General features: G+C 32.7%; 1 protein-coding gene across 2 annotated transcripts; it reads right to left on the bottom strand.

Moving 5' to 3' along the window:
* Nucleotides 1-2,905: 2,905 nt before the first annotated feature.
* LOC113717678 (type IV inositol polyphosphate 5-phosphatase 9-like) lies at nt 2,906-6,602 on the bottom strand. 2 transcript variants are annotated; one of them, XM_027242460.2, is made up of 8 exons: nt 6,439-6,602; nt 5,931-6,106; nt 5,579-5,686; nt 5,135-5,459; nt 4,535-4,719; nt 3,625-3,733; nt 3,311-3,462; nt 2,906-3,180 (listed from the first exon to the last, which is right to left on the bottom strand). In XM_027242460.2, the coding sequence occupies exons 1-8, from the start codon at nt 6,463-6,465 to the stop codon at nt 2,937-2,939; spliced, it is 1,326 nt and encodes a 441-aa protein (XP_027098261.2). In that variant the 5' UTR covers nt 6,466-6,602; the 3' UTR covers nt 2,906-2,936. The 2 variants fall into 2 exon arrangements, with proteins under 2 accessions (XP_027098261.2, XP_071928950.1); XM_072072849.1 differs by lacking the exon at nt 5,931-6,106 and having other exon boundaries at nt 6,439-6,601.
* Between the last annotated feature and the right edge of the window lie 13,390 nt (nt 6,603-19,992).

Below are 19,992 nucleotides of genomic sequence, written 5' to 3' on the forward strand. Positions count from 1 at the left end.
TCTTTGAAGTTCTCATCTATTAAAGTGCATCTTTTGGATTTTTTTCATAAGTAAATGCCCTTCTGTTCAACAGTAGACAGGCATAGGAATGAGTATTGTACTGCCTGTTTGCATGGTAACCAGGTTTTAAAGGGATATTTACCTTTCAAGTTTTCTGATAGGTTGCCTTTCTTGCAACAAGTAGGTTTCCTCGTAGCATCTCTTTGGACGTGAATGTAGATTTCATTTCTTATCCATTCTTTTTATTATTATTATTATTATTATTTACATGCCCTCGGGATCCTACGCCAGAGTTCTTTATTGATTTATTGACGGGGTTTATTCCCTTAATTGAGTAAATTCCCTCAAGCTCGCAGACAAATGTGAGGCCAATTGAAAACTATAGGTTTAACTTTAACTCGATCACAATAAAGTTTGAAGTAATTTTTTTACATTTTTTTGCATCTGATATGACACACCAAAGTAGATGATAATCACCCTACAGGTGCCAACCAAAAAACATAAAAGAAAATAAAAGAAAAATAGACTACTACAAAGTAAACAATATTGGAACCATAATGGTACAAATGTTAAACTTTGATGAAGCATGATGGATAAATTAATCATTTGCTGTTAAGGGTGGATGTTGTTTTCAGATGTGCAACTAAAGTGTAAAAGAGTTATTATGCTAGACCAGCAAAAGTATTGGAAGACATTCTATTGAGCTCAAAATTTCATGAATGCTCTTCCTCTTTCAATAGGAGGAGTGAGGGCTAAAAATGTGACTAAATTATTAAGTATAGGCCGAATCAGTCATCAAATTTTTTTCGTGCCCACAAAAGTTACTAAATTGGCAAAAAGGGATCAGCGAGGTCATTATGCCAAATTTTACCAATAAAACAACTGGTTGTTGAATGTCATTTTGTCAAAAAAGTCGTTGAATCCCAAAGTTTTACCGGTAAAATTTGACAAAATGATCTTGGTGGCCCATTTTTGCCAGTTTAGTGACCTTTGTGGCCACAAAAAATATTTGATAACTGACTCAAGCCATACTTAATAGTTTAGTAACCTTTTTGGCCATTTACTCTTAGAAGAAACATTGCACAATTAATTGTAAACTCGTATAGTTTGCATCTATATAAAAATGTGTACCGGAAAACCTAGCTTCAAGAATTAGAATTGGCTGATTTAGGGCACTAGTTGTAAAGAATGCTTGCATAATCTTGGATATTATATACATGTTAAAGTTTTCATAATATTAACAGATAATACTAAAAAAAAAAAAAACAAGTTCTCATATCCTCGACTTATTTGGGTGGTTTCCACTCACTCAAGCACGGGCAAAGACACTAACACTAATCTTGGCTTACTTTTCTGGTAGGCCAAAATCCTTGTGTAGGGTTGTTAGGGCAAAAAGATCATGCCAAAATTTGTGTAATTTTCTATTGTGAAACATATCAATCATTTTTCTTATACCAATGTAAGAAACTGACATAAAGTAGAAAGAGGATATTTGACATTAAATTTGATTAGAGCCCATAAAGTTGTACTTCATCCTTTAACGGGAGATGTTTGATTCTTGAAGCTACTAATGGTCATCTAAAGTACGATTTGATTAAGTAGGAATTGGCATTTAATCTCTCTCTCTCTCTCTTCAATGCAAGTGATCATCCATCAATAATTTTTCATTTACCAACTCCACAATTGTACCAAAAAGAAGAAAAAAGAAAGGATATATTAATGGAACCTATCTTTGTCTTTCGAGAAAGAACATCCCATACTTTGCATGGACCACTGCCAATAATTTGTCAACTTATATCGCTAGTATCAATTCAGTGTATTAGCTTTAAAAGTGAAAATTTTATGTGGATTAAGCACTTTTGATTGTTAGCCCATGTGTCATACGTAATCATTAACCAAGCCCTCAAATTACATCCCTATTAAACAAGAATAAATCTTTTATACACTGATAGTGTATACACTTTTACTATTAGATATATAACACGTAATCCAAATTTAAGTTTGAAACACAAATTTTGCACATGTGTCATGCATCCAACGATAATAGTGTGTATACTATTAATGTATATAAGATTTAGGCCCTGTGTGATAATCCAATTCAGCATTTAAATTTAATGAATTCAGATCTTTATATATTCAGACCGTTTAATAACAAAAAATTGAATGTCTAAATTAATTAAGTGGTACTGAATTTTCTAAGCAAAACTTGCTCCCAAAATTAGGTGATAAACTATTCACTTATTACTGAATGTGATATGCACTCAAATGTATTAATTTTAATATTTAATAATTCAATAACTTAATGAATTCAGACTTCAAATTTTAGATTTCAGATTTCAGATTCCACTTTCAAACTTTAGATTTATCAAACGCACTCTTAATCATTAAACAACTAATCAATATTTTATTAACTGATAGATAAAGTTAATAAAATGATACAAGCATTTTCTCTTCATTGATTGGTTAACATCATCCAATCAAATTGTTTCAATTAGTATGAATGATTGGGAAATACTTTAATTAATTTCCAAATAGTGTTAGTGGGTCACTTGCTTATGCAAAATAGCATGCACCACCAAGTTCTGGAAGCACCATACTGTCCAATTAAGCAAATAGTGTCAGATCATAGTTGTTGGACCAAAACAAACATTGCTATTTTATAATTATAACATTGAAAAGGATAGGATGATTTTGACAACTTTGTGGCTGCAAACAAACAAGGTGAAAAAGATAAACAAAACCACTGTACACTGATCACCATTAGTTTTTAAGAATAAACTATAGCTTCCCATGTTCTCCTTTCTTTTACTTTGTTTTAAATCCTATATATATATATATATATATATATATATATATATATATATATATATTTAATTAATATACGTGATACTCTATGTATCACATATACATTACTAAAGTGTGAAAACAATTGTTTCTCAAATTTGGAAGCTTGTTCTTGCATTACATTTAAAGTCATCTGCTGAATGTATGTCGAAACTGTGTGTCATTTGCTCAAACCTTTCTGACCAAAAGAAACTCTGAAATTCCTTCAATTTTCTTGAAATTTTCATTTCTCTGCTAAAAATTGCCTTCACTGGCCTATGATCAGACAATTTTGATTCGCCTCTGGCATATAGCTGTTGCTTCAACCCTTCTCCAAACCATATTATCCTATCACACCTAAAATGGTAAAATAATTGTTAATCATTACATCAAAAACAGAAAAAAAAAAAAAAAAAAAAAAAACCTGTACTCATGCAAACTGAATAATTGAACCAAAAATGAGGAGCTATGTCAGATATGTACATACCAAGCCGGGGACCGTTTCTTGTCACCTTTTCTGCTTCCAAAATTGCCATAATAGCTATCAGAATTCGGGCAATATTTGTATGTAGGAGCAAATTCAATTGTTCCTTCTTGCCAACCTTCAAATACTTGTCCATCCTTGAGTTTCGTCCTCAGCTACATCCCATGTAAAATTTGGAAACATATCATCAGATATTAAATACCCTTAACTGATAATCAGCATTATTTTCACCATTCGAGATGATTTGCAAGTTTTAGATTTACTCGAAAATAATCAGCACAAAAAAAAATAATTATTTTATTTATTTCCTCAATTACCTGATCATTTTCTAACAAAGCATTCCACTCTTCCTTATCCACTAATAATCTCGTATCTGACTCTGGTAAGGAAATTCTGTAGTTCAGGTCTCCAAGCCAAACCACCCGACTGCATAAAGTCATATCATGTTAGGTTACAAATGATGTCACAAAAAATTTTCAAGTAGTTCCAAATTAATTTTTTTTACCATATGGAAAATCAATTTTGTGCTATAAAATATATATATATATATATATATATATATATATATATATATAGTAAGTCAAGCCTGCTTATGAAGTGTTTTTCCCTTTTCAGGTATTAGATGGTATACCAACTGCGCAAGTCATGTTTTCCTGTTGGTTTGGCTGCCGCTATTTTATTCACTATGGTCTTGTAATATTTAAAGAGAGAAATGAAATAAGATACAATAATGAAAGGGTTTTTCTGACCGGTGCCACGCTTAGGCACTCGTTAACACATTTAGTATTCATTTAATCTATCATATATAAACACACACACTAATAATTATTATACTCTCTTACATTTATAGATATCTTCCTTATTTAATCTTGCTAACTCTCTCTTGTATTTATTTACTTTCTCTAGTTAATCTTATATTTTCAAAATATAACACTTGAAATATATCTTAACAGACGGTCACCCGTTAAAAAAACCGATAATATGAAAGAAAGGAGATTAACATGATCATATATCTGTCATTACTTATTTTGTATTGGTGGCTAGAATCGATAACAACAATAATTAACTCATAAAGCACCAATAATTGGCTATCAATTAGTCATTTGTATCTTATTTCATGATTTTTTTCTTTAAATATGACACTTATTTATCAGAGGGACCTGTCTATTATGAATCAATTTTGGACTATTCTTAGATATATGCTAAATGTAGTTAGCATTAACATACTCGTGGTCTAGAATCTTTCTTGGCAAATCAAGAGAAGGGCCCCTAGGAAAGATCGTTCGAGACAAAATTTCAGCAGCATTTGAATTCCTATACTTTTCATCTCCTCCTCTTCCTCCTGAAGCTAGATGACTGCATACAAAGCAGAAGCTTTTTTCATGTAACCGAAATCTAACTGAGACAGAGCCCTGCAACCAAAAATTTGTAGGCAAAATGGAAGCAAAATATAAGTCTATCTTTTCATAAAAATACATCGATATCTCTCGTATGTTCAATAATATTTTTTACAACTTAAAAAAGTTTGGAAGTTCGAGAGACAAACGATCTACTTAAACTAAATCCTCATTGGAATAAATTTCAAGAGTTCCATAACAAGCTCTTGTTTTTAGGGGGAAAATTGTTTGGAGGGACCACATGATGACTGATCTACCAAGCAAGTGGTGCATAATTTTCAAGAAAAGGAATTCCAATCACAAGGGAAATTATACATAAGTGTATCTTTTGCTGAAAAGTGGATAAAAAATATAACATAAATGGAAACATAAAGATGAAAATTTTCATCAGCATTAGCAGCCACAATTTGGATGAATTTTGGATCATTACCTTATTTCCTAGACATCCCATGATGCCACAGCCTACACACGAAACACTAGGGTTCCGAACGAACGAAAGAAGATCACTTCGAATCCAAACTGAAATCAATATTCCAACCATTTGCTTACTGATGATACATCTGAACTTTTGTGAATCACTTTTCTCACTCTCAAAAGAGTTCCAATCACCAGAGGATGACGAATTTTGGCCTTTTTTCTCTTTGCACTCTTTCTTGTTCAGCGCTTCTCTGATTATGGAATTCCATTGCATGGTAATCTTCTTGTTCTCACAGCCAAAAACGTTTGCAGCCCTCAGAGGCACAACTTCTTGAAACCTGAAATAAAAGTTGTATCATAGAAAAACCTTCGTACAGCGGGATTGCTAATTAGCTTAATGATAATTCTCACTGGATGATTAATTTTTATTGAAATTCACTAGGATATGAGAAATTACCCAAAAACATAGACGTCACAAGTTGTGTTGCATGTTTCTAACCAATCATCCATATTCAAATCATTGGTAGGTGCAACACCGCCAACGTTCCACGTACTAGCAAAAATCCTTCGGAAAACAAAAACATTTAGAAGTTGAAATTCAATACCAAAAGATTGGAAACGGTATAATTTAGTCAACACTCCACAACCTTAAAAAAAAAATACACAACATTTAATCTCCAATAACGTATATAGCAAGAAAGTGGCTGAACATTTTTCTTTCCATAAATGTTTTTGATTGTCACAAAAAATAAAATTTGCAGCTCCCGATTAGTAATCTGGGGCTGCCGAGAGAATAGCTAATTTCTTACTTGTAGGTTTCGGTCTCTTCATGATCAGGTAAGATGTTGACAGAGCTTAGATATTTTTTATTTAGAGAAGGAAGTTCTAACCAAGTTTCTGTATCACTTGGAAAATCTGCAACAAAATTGTTGCTTCCAACCCTTTTGCTCAGGATCTTACTTGCTATTAATCTTGGCCACATGACCTTCAAAAAAAAAAAACTTTTTACTGAACCATACATAAAGATAAAAATATAAACATTCTTTCCATTGCAACCATGACTATTTTCTAGTCATGCAAAACATATCCAAAAAAAAAAAAATTGAACTACGCCCCCAGGGAAAACCCAGAAAAAAAAAGGAAAAAAAAAAGAAGAAAAAAGAGAAGAGGAAATAAATTGATAGATAGAATGCTTCACTAGAAGCATTAGCTGCATATAGTCATATGCTAAACAACACACACACACACACAGAGAACAAGAAACAAGCTCATAGTGGGGGGGAAATGAAGATCAAGAGAAAGAGAAATGAAGCTTACTTCTCCCTTTCTTCTTGGCATGATCATTTGGTAGCAATGGAAGAAAATCAGTCAATACTCTCAACAGGAGAAAGCTGACTTGGAGGACAAAGGTCTGCTACATATAAGGAGAAGGGAAGATCATGCTGGGGATGCAGCCACTTGAGCAAGATGGAATAAAAGAAGCATAGCAAAGTGACGTGCATGATGATGGTTTTTTATAGTAGAAAGAGAGAAATGTAGGTCTCTTTGCAGCCTCATTATTTTCCTTTTGGTGAAGCTAATTGGTTGGGATAATCACACTGTTAACCAGTAAAAAATTGCAAACGAAAAGGGGCCTCCACAGCCTTAAAATTTTGTGTTTGTTGGGAGTGATTTGAAAGGGATATAATATGTGGTTCCAAGATACATTAAAACTAAAGCAAGTGGGTAGGACCAAAATTACCTCCCTCCAAAAAAAAAAAAGTGGTGTGGGGTCTAAGCTTCTTCATTCTATTGAAATAATTTAATTTCTCAATCAAAAATATTTGAATATTAATAATAATAATAAAAGGGAAATTCATCTTTAAGTTGTATCAATAGGCCATTGTGTTGGTCATTTGAAAATATAGCCAAAATTGTATTTTTATTTTTTTAGGCAGGGCCAAAGTTGTTGTTAGGAAGAATACTCATGTTGAAAAAGAAGAAGAGTCCAGTTTCTCCTAGCGGCTTTCCAAGCTATGCTAAGAGTTTTCAATTGAACAAAAGATACCTATTTTTTTTTGTCCATACAAAGAGACAAAAGACCCACCATGCATTTTGTACATTAGTATTTTTCTGGAGACTCTCAATCCAATAGTAATAGGTTTAGGATGTAAATAGCTGATGTGACAACGGAAGGACTGTTGCTCCTATTGACTTTTTTCTTCCTATCTCCATCTTTCATTTTTCCATGCCATTTGACTTCATCTCTTCCCTGTTCAATTTGTTGTCCATGTCTTTTTTATTGTTCTTGGTTACTGGTTTTCTTTCCCGTTGGAATTTATTCTTCGTTTCAAGAATATTTTTTACTAGTTACTGTACCAAGAAACTATTTCAAGGGAAATTGACATTGAAGCTCATAAACTTTGTTAGACAAATCAATTTGGTTCCTTACCATAATTTACAAATATAAAGACTCAATCAATTACATATGTATTGTCCAGTTGGGAGACCATTTATTGGATGTTATCACAGTACAGATTAATAAGTTCATCACTGAGCTGTAACAGTTTGGTTATTGGAATTTCTGTTTACCTTTGTCGTGCTTAGGATTTATAATTCATTATAATAATCTATTTTCTGCATAACCTAGCTATATACCAAGATCAGGTTTTAGCAAATTTTAGTGTAGAGTACCTCTTCAATGTGTAAAACAGAAATTGTGAAGGCTAAATTGATTGGAGATTAAAGATTAGCATGAACAGATATAAAGCTAATGAACTAAACAAAAGTTTTCAAGAAGTTCATGGAATCCTATGGCGTTTTAATTTATTTCAAAATTTTTAATTTTTGTCACTCAAATTAGCCTATTGTTTTTATAAACAGTACAATTACGAATCTCAACCTTCTTCTGAAAATTTTTGCTTGCAGTAAGAAAAGCAATTTCAAATGCAAATTATGTGTGACGGTTGATTCAATATTCCATATAACAAACACAAGTTGGCTTATATATGTCTAATTAACCTCATGACTGACAAGCACACCACCTGAGAGTAAAAGGAAGAAAATGTTGACCTAAATCCAACCACAAATTTAGGAATAGAAAGGTAAATCAAGAATACATTAACACTAGTTTATAATACATCAAAGAAATGACACTAGCTTTGAAACATGTCATGACTCGTGATTAACAACCTTAAACTTAATTAAAGTCGGACTAGTGACTCATAGTGCCTGCTTAAAAGGAGACAGTGAGGATCTTCAGGTTGGCTTAAAGCATGTTGAACAAATGGTGAGAATTCGATATTTGAGTTTCTTTTTCTATTTGTTTTTTTTTGTTTCTGCTCTTTTCTTTTTTATTGTTGGCCAAATTTAGTTGCTAGGGGCAAATAATCAACAAAATTAGGATTGTAGCCTTCTCTTGCTAACAAATTGTTACTAGATCCTAGGCTTTGAAAGGGCAAGACATGAACAACTGAAATCTTGGCTTAGGGTCGTGAATAGACATGAACAACTATTCTCTTGGCTTAGGGTTGTGAATCTGTCTCAAGTTGGACAGACATTATCCATGTGCATTAGGCTAATTATGGATTATATCTGCTTTAACTCATATTTTAATGCTTTTTTATTCCAGGGGAAGCTCCAAATTTTACAAGAAAAAGGGGAAACAAAGAATTCACGCTCGTCTGGCTCGTACTCTAATTGATCATGCTATACTAGTTTATGGTTTTTGCAACCCAATGTTTTATTCAGACAAACAAAGACACATAAACTGTATATCCATAAGCAAATAAGCATACGAATTTGTCTGTACTTGGTAATTTTAGTGATTTAATAATAGATCCCCTCTCATTTTTTTGGTTTGTGTATCGTGTGTCCTTAGAGTACTAAATCAAAAAAACTAATCCTTAGAGTACTGAATCAAAAAAAAACTAAGTCATTTATTGGTAGCACATCAATTTCTCATATTGTAAGGCAATTATTGCCAAAAACAAGAAAATAGGAACAGAGTGATTAGGGTTTATGATAATATGTAAAAAAAATTCACTATAGTAGTAATAGATGTCAATATCATGCAACCATTTTACATATACCTAAATCAAATTTTGGTCCAATCGAGCCTCACTTGACTTTGGCCGCCCAGTTTAAAAGAAAAGAACCACTTTGCCTCTACATCTTTGTTTCATTATAAAATGTAGAAGCTTTTAAAGGTCGTTATTGGTAGTTGTCAAAACTTGGTGTCTAACCAAAACTTTTCTGCTAATCCAGCAAATATTCCAGGCCGCAAAAGGTGGAAAATATGAATATCTATGTAATGTCTTGTCTTGGTGATTAAACGCACAATGGAACGACAAAGTAATTAATTAACTTTTCCTTATTTTCCTGCACTTTTGTGTCAACAAGCACCACGCAAATGATTGAAAAAAATTTGGACTATTGGTTTAGATACGAATTAGAAATTTAGTTTTTCTCGTAAAAAAGGTCATAATTTAGTTTCTCAAACAGTTTGGAACTTCAGAAATGACAAACAAAAACATGACATAGAAGCATAATAGATTTTTTACTATGAGGTTACAACCCTTGAACCAAAGGTCTACGCTCTTCCATGGGTTATGGAAAATTGAGAAATTGTCCCCTTTAGGCTTAGTTTGGGAGTGGAGAGTTGGAGAAGAGAAGAGAAAAGAAGAGAAATTTAAAGTTTTCCTTTGTTTGGGAGTTTTAAGAAGGAAGAAAAGAAAAGAAAAAGAAAATGGAAGGAAATGAACGGATATATTGGCTTTAATTAAAATTTTGTCTTGTGGAGAAAAATGGAAGCAAACTTCAACTCTGCTAAGGAGAAATTCAAGAAAATCCACTAAAGAGACCCAACATATCAGTGAGGAACCTATTGTTAACTCAAAAGTTTAAAATATGAGATCTCGGGCCATTAATTATATATGAAGCATTTTTTTTTCATCTCTGTGGGACATAATTATTTCTATGAGTAATCCCTCATATTAAATCCAAATTTATAAGCTCTTCTTCAAACCTACATTAGTACTCAATGCAAATCCACCTTAATACGCAAAGTCACCTCTTCTCTCAATAATGAACCCACTTTTCTTTAATATCCAAACTAGATTCCGAACCCCCACCAACCCCAACCCTTAGCTCATTGATCTAACACCAACTAAACCTTCGCTAAACTCATGGCATACCTAGTTCAATATTAGCTCCCTTTTACTTATTTTAATCCAAAAGGTCAAATGTAAGAATCTTCTGCAATGGATCCCTCTTGCCTCCAATAATCGATGATGGCCAAATAAAGCTTTTGCTATTAAGTCGTTTTAAGTGAAAAAAAAAATACTACAAGATTACCTACAATTTTTACCAATTAAAGTTTGATGTAGAAAGGGTCATAAGATGACCTTGGTTTGTGAAGTAGTAATCAGTATAACAACCAACGGAAAAGGTTCCAAAATAATTCAGATTCCAATGGCTAAGAAACAATTTCCGGAGACATGCCCGTGTATTCCAATAGCTTGTAAGTATACATACCCAATGTACAAGGTAGTAGGCAATGGGTTTTAGGTTTATGTTACATTTTGTGTTGGATTTCTTTATAAATTATGTATTAAGGTCACACGTGTCTTCTATGTTATACTATTATCAATAAATATTAAATACAGATTACCTTAATAATTAGTGTAATAGAGTGCGTATATCAAAAATTGTATTAGGGGATCTTAATAGGCAATGGTGTATGGTTTTGGTATTAAATTAGTAACTTTTTCTTTTCTATTTTGCTATGAAATATGTATTTGGGATGCAATAGTAAAATGGAGAAATAACATGCACCACAACTTCCACTGTTGCATTAGACAACGTTAACATTTTGTCTTAAAGCTTGCAAATGGGCTATGTTTTGGTGCGCATGAATGGCAGCCACATACATGAACAAAATCATCAGTGCTAATTTATCAACAAAAAAAAAAACAGATTTAATTAAAGATCATAGAGACCGCAATAGGAAAGCAAGAGTTTGAATTTGTCCAACTATTCATTTTACTATGATCCCCCTTTGCTGTTTGTTTCCTTGTTGGTAATCTTCATGGGACTCAAGGCTATGACAACTAATGACTGAAATCACAATTGGGCATTTGAGATGATCAAGATCAAATATTGATCATGAATGAATTATTTATAAAAGTGAAAAAATATATATCCTAATTTTACTAATACATGATCGATCTGTACAAGAGATAAGTACTTTGGAAACGTAAACTATTTGCACAAATTACGATATCAAATTGGAATTACCTATCATGGTATGATTCCCAATGAGATCTAAAAAGTAGAGTTACATAGAATATCCACTAGGATGATAAAAATACTGTTTCCAAGCGAATGATGTCCGAGGAGATAGACTAGTAATACTAACTAATTGCTAAATCTGGCAAGAGTGCTATTAATAACATTCATACAACAATGATCACGATAGAAACTCAAACTGCTCATCCTTAATTTTTTTAATTGGAGTGAAAAATTAAACCATATAATTAGCTGATTGTCTTGAAGGTTCTTGGCTGAAAAAAAAATATTTTACAACATTGAAAACCCAATTATGAATGCAGGTTAATAGTTACCGTTCAAAACTGTTTGTGCATGGTTTCCCAATGCTTACTTCCACTGAAAGCAAAAGAAAAGTAGAATATATTACAGCAATTTTCTGGAAAACTAAGCACACGTAAGGGTGTTAGCTCCCTGGGCGACCATGGTAGAAAAAATAAACTCCACTTGCTCTAAACTATTCTTATTTTTTGGTTGTTGGTTAAGATTAAGCAATGGAGACCAAACGTTCTGGATATTTTGTGTTTCATATGTATATTTTGTTCTACTTTTGTTTTGGTGAGGCAAACAAGGTTTTGTTGTTATACTTTAATGAAACAAATATCTCATATTGAGCAATAATGTCAGTTATATAAGTCTTTGATCCGTGGAGTAGCAGACATGGGAACAAGATTTCGCAAAATTCAGGGTCAATCCTAATTTATTATTTTCGGAATTTTGGAGATTTCGATACATTAGTAGATATTAGAAGAATGATTTATGTAAATTTTTATACATCAAATGCTGTTTCAAGAAAGTACAAACTCTTAATATGATGCATCCAGTCAAGATTTGAGACAGCTTCTTACAAGAATTATGTCAAGAAATTTATGAATCAAATCTATTCTGAATGAACAATTTACAAGCGTTGAGGGTGTAAAACTTATCATAAGTTATCATAAGTTTTCAAGGCATATTTTCAAAAGTATATATTTTTGCATGAGTTGAGTTTCTTTTTCCTTATCCAATTGACATGCAATAGAGTTAGACAAAACGCATGTAAGATATTCATTTGGGACCTCTAATTGTTAGTTCTCCGTCTTGATTGTTTTATGATATCCTTAATCCTTAATTATTTTATTCAATGGAAAAAGGGTACGAAAAAAAGGGGAACTTAAATGAATTTTTCCGTCTTACTAAAGGATAGAAATGTTCAGTGCGGTGAAAAAGTTAATGAAACCAATTTGTTGTGATGTAACATAAGTCCAACTTAACAATTGCTTTACATAACTGACAAGTTTTAGGGGCACGTGGTAAAACTAAAATCTGAAATTTAACATCTAAATTCTGAAAACTTTATGAATTGCGAGTCAAAAAAATCCTATTATAAAACAAGTTTGATAAAAAAAATTGTTAAAAAACACTTGATTCATTAATTATGACTACTTAATGGTTTTTTTTTACTACTTAAAGGGTTCTCAAATGCAATGTTATCATTAATGCTTCACATGGCTCATCCTTGAAATCCAATCAAAATTGGTCACTAGAACCATTCAAGTTGAAGTATGAGAAATTTCTCTGTCCTTCAAATCTTTAACTGTTTGAAATACAAAACTAACAATTGTTTCAACTTTGATTTTTGGGATTTTGTGAAACCATTGCTGTGACTGTAATTTCTTGTGCTGCAGATTATGGAAGAGATGCTCAGTAAACACTAGCAAAGCCATCCGTTTATCAAGCATTTTTACCCAATCACATCATTTGCCACGCTCGACTGCGATTGTAAGAGTTTTTTTAGTGATTTGAAAGTGACAAAAACTTGGGAAGAAGACATTAACATTTCTCTTTGCATTTTTATTGAAAACAAATTGAAAATGATAGTATATGGGGACAAAAAAGATTCCACAGTTTAACTTTTGTCGATTGGAACCTCTGGTGTAATGAGACATTTAAAAACTACCATTGAGTATTGATTCAGACAAATAAAATGTCACCTAACAGAAAAGAAATTTAGTCAAAACATGGCGACAATTCTTGTGGGTTCTTCGGTAGGTATACCTTGTAATTTGTAGGACAGGTTTAAAAAAAAAAAAGTTAATTTCATCGAATAATGTATAAACCTGTCTTACTGGCTCAATAAAAAATGGAAAGATGTAGAAGGATTAGTAAGAAAATTTTTGTCGAATTTTATATGAATTGTCGCTATAGATTTTAACATGATGCAATTGTTACGTACAATTTACGCGGTGAAATGTCATTCCACGAACTCATATATTTACAATCTCATATATTTACAATTGATCACCTACAAAGACCAAAAGCTAAGTGCATATTGGAATGCATGGAACACCAATGATGGATCATAATTGTGCGTAGGAATTTAAACTCATTTATTCATCAAGGTGATTTGGGATTTATTTAGGCTCTTAATGCTGTCTAATATGGAATTTGTTTGATTATTTAGATTACATTTTATATTTTGAAATATCATTCTTTTTGTAATTCTATTTTGGGCACAATGTATTTTTGTATGGATTCTTCTATTCTGGGCACAAGATAAGAGGTGAGGCCGATATTCGGTTATTTGGATGATAAAGCTTAATATTTATAGTAGGTCCATTGCCTCTTATGTGCTTATCTCATGCCCAACCTCTCCTTAAGTACGTTGGAATGACTTGGAAAGAAAAAGTCTTTTCAACTTATCCATTCCTTTGTTTGATATATGGCCCGTTTGGAACCTTGATTTTTTACCAAGTTTGTATAATACTAGTTTTTTAACAATTTTTACTACAGGAACCCCAAAAACCTTCACAAAATTTTTTACCTACACAATTCAAAATACCCAAAACACACAAAAAAAAATTCCTTTCCCTTTTTCTTCTTCTTCCTCCCCCACCACCACCTCCGTCGCCGGTTCCGGCGCCGATCACCTCTTCCGGTGCCGGTCTTTCTTTTTTTTTTTTTTTTTCCTTTCTCCCTATCCCCCTCTTCCTCCCCTGCCATCCTCCCCTGTTATTAGGGATGTAATCGAGCCGAGTCAAGCTCGAGTAGTGCTATACTCGAGCTCGACTCGACTCATATATTTCTCGGCTCGAGCTCGATCGAGTCAAAAAAATTGATACTCGAAACTTGACTCGATGTACTCGCTCTAAGCTCGAAACTCGACTCGATAAGGCTCGACTCTTAGTCAAGCCTTATCAAACCGAGTCTAATCAAGTTTTTTGACTCAACTCGACCAAAAAACTGAGGCATTTTTTAGACATTTTTTCTTTTTAGGTATTTTTATAATTATGTTATTACTTTTTTACCCTTATAAAATTTTATTATAAAGAAGAGTATATTGTAAATTCCGTATAACCTATACCCATAATAGTCATTTTATAATTATAATACATATATATTATTTAAATTATAAATATATTATTTAAATAGCCCGGCTCGACAAGCTACTCGACAAGCCTCGAGCCAAAAATTTGAGACTCGAAACTCGACTCGAACGCCAATCGAGCTACTCGAAACTCGGCTCGAACTCGGTCAACCCGAGTTTGAGTCAAGCCGTTGACCGAGCTACTCGCAAGCTACTCGCGAGTAGCTCGGCTCGCGTACATCCCTACCTGTTATAGAGTTCGGTTGCACAATAAAAACCTCCGTCCAGGAAATCAAAGAAATGACAATCCAAGAGGAAGATTTCCCTTCGTAAGATGGGGAATAGTTTTAGCATTAACGTCGTTCACTGATCTAACAAGAAAGACATCTTTCCTGGCGCCTTTTTCTGCTCCCAAAGAGAAACTCAAATGCCAGACTGGGTAGTACTAGTGCGGGAAAACGGTTCAGGCTGCCGCCTTCCTTCAGTTGGCTTCGCGCTGCACTGGGGGAGGGTGAGAGTGGCGGGGGAAGGGGAGGAGAGGGGGGAGAAGGAAAATTGCAAAAAAAAAAAAAAAATTCCTGTTGCTGCTTCATCTGCCGACAAGAGAGAGGATGGGGAGAGGGGTGGCGGGGGAGGGAGAAGAGGGGTGGCGGGGGAGGGGGGGAGAGAAAAAAAAGCAAAAAAGAAAAAAGTTGCTGCTGTTGCTGCTTCATTAGCAGTTTCGGGAGAGGGAACAGGGGAGGGGGAAGGGGAAGGGAGGAAGGAAAAGAAAAAAGAAAGAAAAAGAAAGAAAGAAAAGGAAAAGAAAAAAAGTTTTTTCATCTCACAAAAATTTTTCTACAACTTCTACAGTGATCTACAGTAAAGTTTTATACAAACACCCAAAAAACTCACCTTCCAAAGAAGCCCATAAATCATTTAAGTGGGAAAACCTTTTTCCTCCTAGAATATTTATTCCAACTTTTTTGTGGAATACTATTCCTCAGAAAATGTAGAGAACGCTCTTTCTACCTTCAGTCTAGCTACGATACCAAAATAGCATGATGTCACTTTTATCCTTATATCTCCATATTTTAGGGCATTTGTAAATTCAATTAATATGTGAATGTAATTTTTCATAACAAATAATTTTCTTGCATTTAAAATAATTTTTCTTTTTTCACTAGGAAACAAATATTTTAAGACACTTAATTCTTGACTTTTGAACAATTGTGCAAGAATTTTTAATTAAAAATAAATTATAATTGTTTGACTTTATGTAATTATATTTGTTAGAAGATGCAAAACTTTAACATAAAAATCTAAATTTTAGAATGAATCAGGTATACAATTGAAGGGTTTTGATATCAATCCTCAATTATTCTTGAATTTAAAAAATGACAAAATTTCATGTAAATAGACAAAAATCATTATAGAACAAATAAAACAAAAGGTATTAAAATATATTATATCCTATAAATTAATTCAACACAAATAAGTCAAATTTATGTTTACTGTATTCCATTCTGACATCGAAATATTGGTTATACCAAACATTGAATATTGAATAATATTCCATTATGATTTGTATACTCTAGACCCTAAGATAAAAAAAAAAAAAAAATTCTATCGTTTTGGGTGAAAATATATTCTAAGTGGAAAGAACTTGCTATTCAGGACATTTCTGTGTACTAAAGAGGGTAAGAGTACGGAGTAGAAAAACCTTTTATATTACGGACCTCTAATTTTACGTTTTTTCACAGTAGACTAACTAAACATCTTCTAATGTAAAATTGGTAGAGAAGATCTCAATACCAATTTGGATATATAGTCTTAAATTATGAATCCTCTTTGACAATGGATCCTTATTTTCAAATTGGTTCTGGGAGAAAATATCCGCCAAGAAATAAAACAAGAATCCGAATACTGACAATCATACTTATACTACACTAGTTTGCTGCTAACAAGAAGAATTTGTCGCTTTTGCCTTGGTAAAGAGAGACAATATAAATAGACATGCTAAAAACAACTATTTAATGTTAATAGACTGCTGATATTTGACTCCGAACACCCTGGAAATGCAGATATCTTTCTCCGACATTTCAACTTCTTAATATCGATTAAAAGGGGATTGGACACTTTTACTTTCACACATAGGAAGTCATAAAAAGTGATGTTCTACTAAAGCTGCTGTGTGCTTAGATTTCATTAATTTAATTGTGCTAAGGTACTTGACTTACCAAACCCTTCCAAATTAGACGTCGAGAATTGGTTGGTCGGTTCATGTACAACCCCTTAGATGATGACTGAAGTATAAAAGACTAGATAAATTAAACAAGCCAAGGGTGGAATACCGCAAAGAGAAAGTGCACCTAATAAAAAAGTGTTTTTGGTAACCGGTATACGTTTTGTTAAACCTCCCATAAGAACCGTATTGGTCTTAGGTTTTTTATCATCTTGGCGTTGAGCTACTTTTCTGCAGGACCATCCTTAGAGTATCGTCACCGCAGTAAAGTTTAACCACCAAGGTCGTGATGGATTGGTGTGGTTCCTTTGCGCCTAGGACATCAGAATATCGAACTTCAAACGAAGAAAGGTGTGAGAGAAAAGTATTATTAACTAATGATTATGAGGTCCCAATTTTTTAATGGGGGACATAAAGGCCTCTTAACTTCAGTCTTTTTGCCGAGTACGTAACTTACTTGAAAGATTAATGAAGGTTTTCTTTGGGCATTGCGATCGTAAATTATTTATGGATCAGTATTTCCTATAGTACCATCAGCCTACAAATCTTGTTAAACTTATAATAATCTAAATTCATTCATGAAAGATTTTTCTCTGGTAATATTTGAAATCGTATTTTGGTACATGCGTCATAAATCTAAACCTATTCATCTAAAGAAGTTTTATATCTTTTGATATATGTATCATAAATCCAAATCTATTCTGTCTGAAGAATTTTTATGATGTCAGTATAACATTACACTAATTCTTTTACACAAATCGGCATATAGATGTTTTAGAAAACCTCCTCTTAATACTTACTTAAATGATTTGCATTTCAATTTGCTAACCCCTTTAACTGTTGTTAGGGTATCAAGCCAATTATTTGAAAAGAAAAAGACCAACAATTTAATAGAAAACAATATCTAGCACGAACGATGAGCAACGCATAAGAATTAACGTGGTTCGGCTTAATCACCAAGTCTACGTCCACGGAAAGAAAAACTTATTCTTACAATGAGAGAAAAAAATACCATAAGATTATAATTTGATTCCCAAGTCCCAACTCTTGTATAACCCTCTCACCCACTAAGAACTCTCTCACTTCTTTCTTGTGTATCTTTATAGTATGTCAATCTATCTATTTATAGAGAACATTACTTGGCCAAAAAACCAAATAACAATTGGGATCCAATACTAATTCCTAAACTTGTGCAGAATAGGAAATAACATCTATATCCTAAACCAAATAGAAGTTTCGTTGACTACTACTTCAAGTACCTAAATCTAATTAGGAAACTAGTTACTTTCCACACCAAATAGGAATCTTAACTAAAAGAAATTAAGTCAATTTCCTAACAACTGTAAATGATTAAACCACAAAGAATCCATTGCCCTCGTATTGGAATTGGAATTCAACCCCAAACCGATGGCTTTTCGAACCTCCAATAGGAATAGCATTGGCAAGGATTATTGTACACATAATATTTATATCTAGATAGGCTTTCGTACACAAATCACTATGATGCTAACCTATGTACATATAAAATAAAGTTGAAAGATGAATTTTATAAAAGTTAAACACATTAAGGCACGGAAGACAAAGTCTAGGCCAGCATTTTCACTTTTAAAAAGGGTTTGTGGATATGAAGCAAAAACCTACCGTTAATTGATCCTTTCATCATTAGGAAAAGGTTTAATATATTGCCGGTTATCCAACCACCAAATAAAGAGATTGTTGAAGCAATAATATAATACTTAATCATGGCTGACTCTAAACTTCTGGAATTTGCTAGCGTTGATTAGTTATGCAGCCGAGATTAGTTTAAATAACTATATCAAACAAAACTTACGTTTGATTGACCAATCATGATTAGCAATTAAATAATGCTAATTTGTCATCTAACTTTTGAAAAGTATGAACTCTAATCGAGCATTCTAGCAATCTGCGGGGACCAAGCTTACTGTCCTCGATATCTTTAGACAAGGTTTTGTATATATTGTACACATAATTAATGTTTGAAACATATAATCATCCAACACGTTGTACATGGTATATTTACCAATTTGCATTTGGAAAGTGTGTGAAAAGTTCAGCCGTGAATTAATATTCAAATTTATCCATTTTTGTGTACAGCAATAGCTGACCCTTTCCCCTTTTTGACACTAGAGAGCTGTATAGCAGAAGTGATGTTTACATGCTATAGTTGAATTTGGATTATTTGACACTATATAGCTGTATAGCAGTAGTGATGTTTACAGGTTATAGTTGAATTTTCATTATGAAGGAAATGTTCTATGGGTATGCCCTTGAATTGTGTAAATTTTTGGGTTCAATCTTAATAATAGTCGAGCTTACAAAAAAAAAATTGTCGAAATTTATTAGTTTAATTTTCAGAAATTGATCATATCCACACCAAAATCTTGAGAAATTAAAATGGGAAATATCGTGCTAGTGGATTTAGTGCAGGAATATGACATATATGAAATGAAACCAAATGATAAAACTAATGTGAAAAAAAAAACAAAAAAAGAAACGTACATTCATCTGAGTAACTCAACAAGAACAATTCTAAATAATAATATTAATAATAAATTTGAAGATAGTGCTCCACTTTATCAAGAAAACTTAGAGAAAATTGATTATGATTAAAAAGGCATTTGCACAAGACTAAAGTCTCAGGTAACTTCGATGATCTTTCTTGATGAAGTTCAGGCAGACAAAGTTTGAGGGAACAAAATTTTCTGCTTTTGTTCAAAAGGAAAAAAGAAAAAGAAAAAGCCTTTGTCGTAGTTCTGATCATCACAATGAAATTATATTACATAATTAGTTGATTTTTAATATATCTTTTACATATAAAAAAGGTGAAACTATAGATAAAATAATTGTAAATTATATCACGACTTTTTATTGGTGAATTATCTCGGGGAATTTGTAACATTTTTTCCAAATGTTTTTCTTATCTTTCATGTACAGAGAAATCATATAACAGGAGCATCTACATAGCTCCATAGAT

Source organism: Coffea arabica, chromosome 11e, assembly GCF_036785885.1.
Source record: "Coffea arabica cultivar ET-39 chromosome 11e, Coffea Arabica ET-39 HiFi, whole genome shotgun sequence".
Classification (NCBI taxonomy): Eukaryota; Viridiplantae; Streptophyta; class Magnoliopsida; order Gentianales; family Rubiaceae; genus Coffea; species Coffea arabica.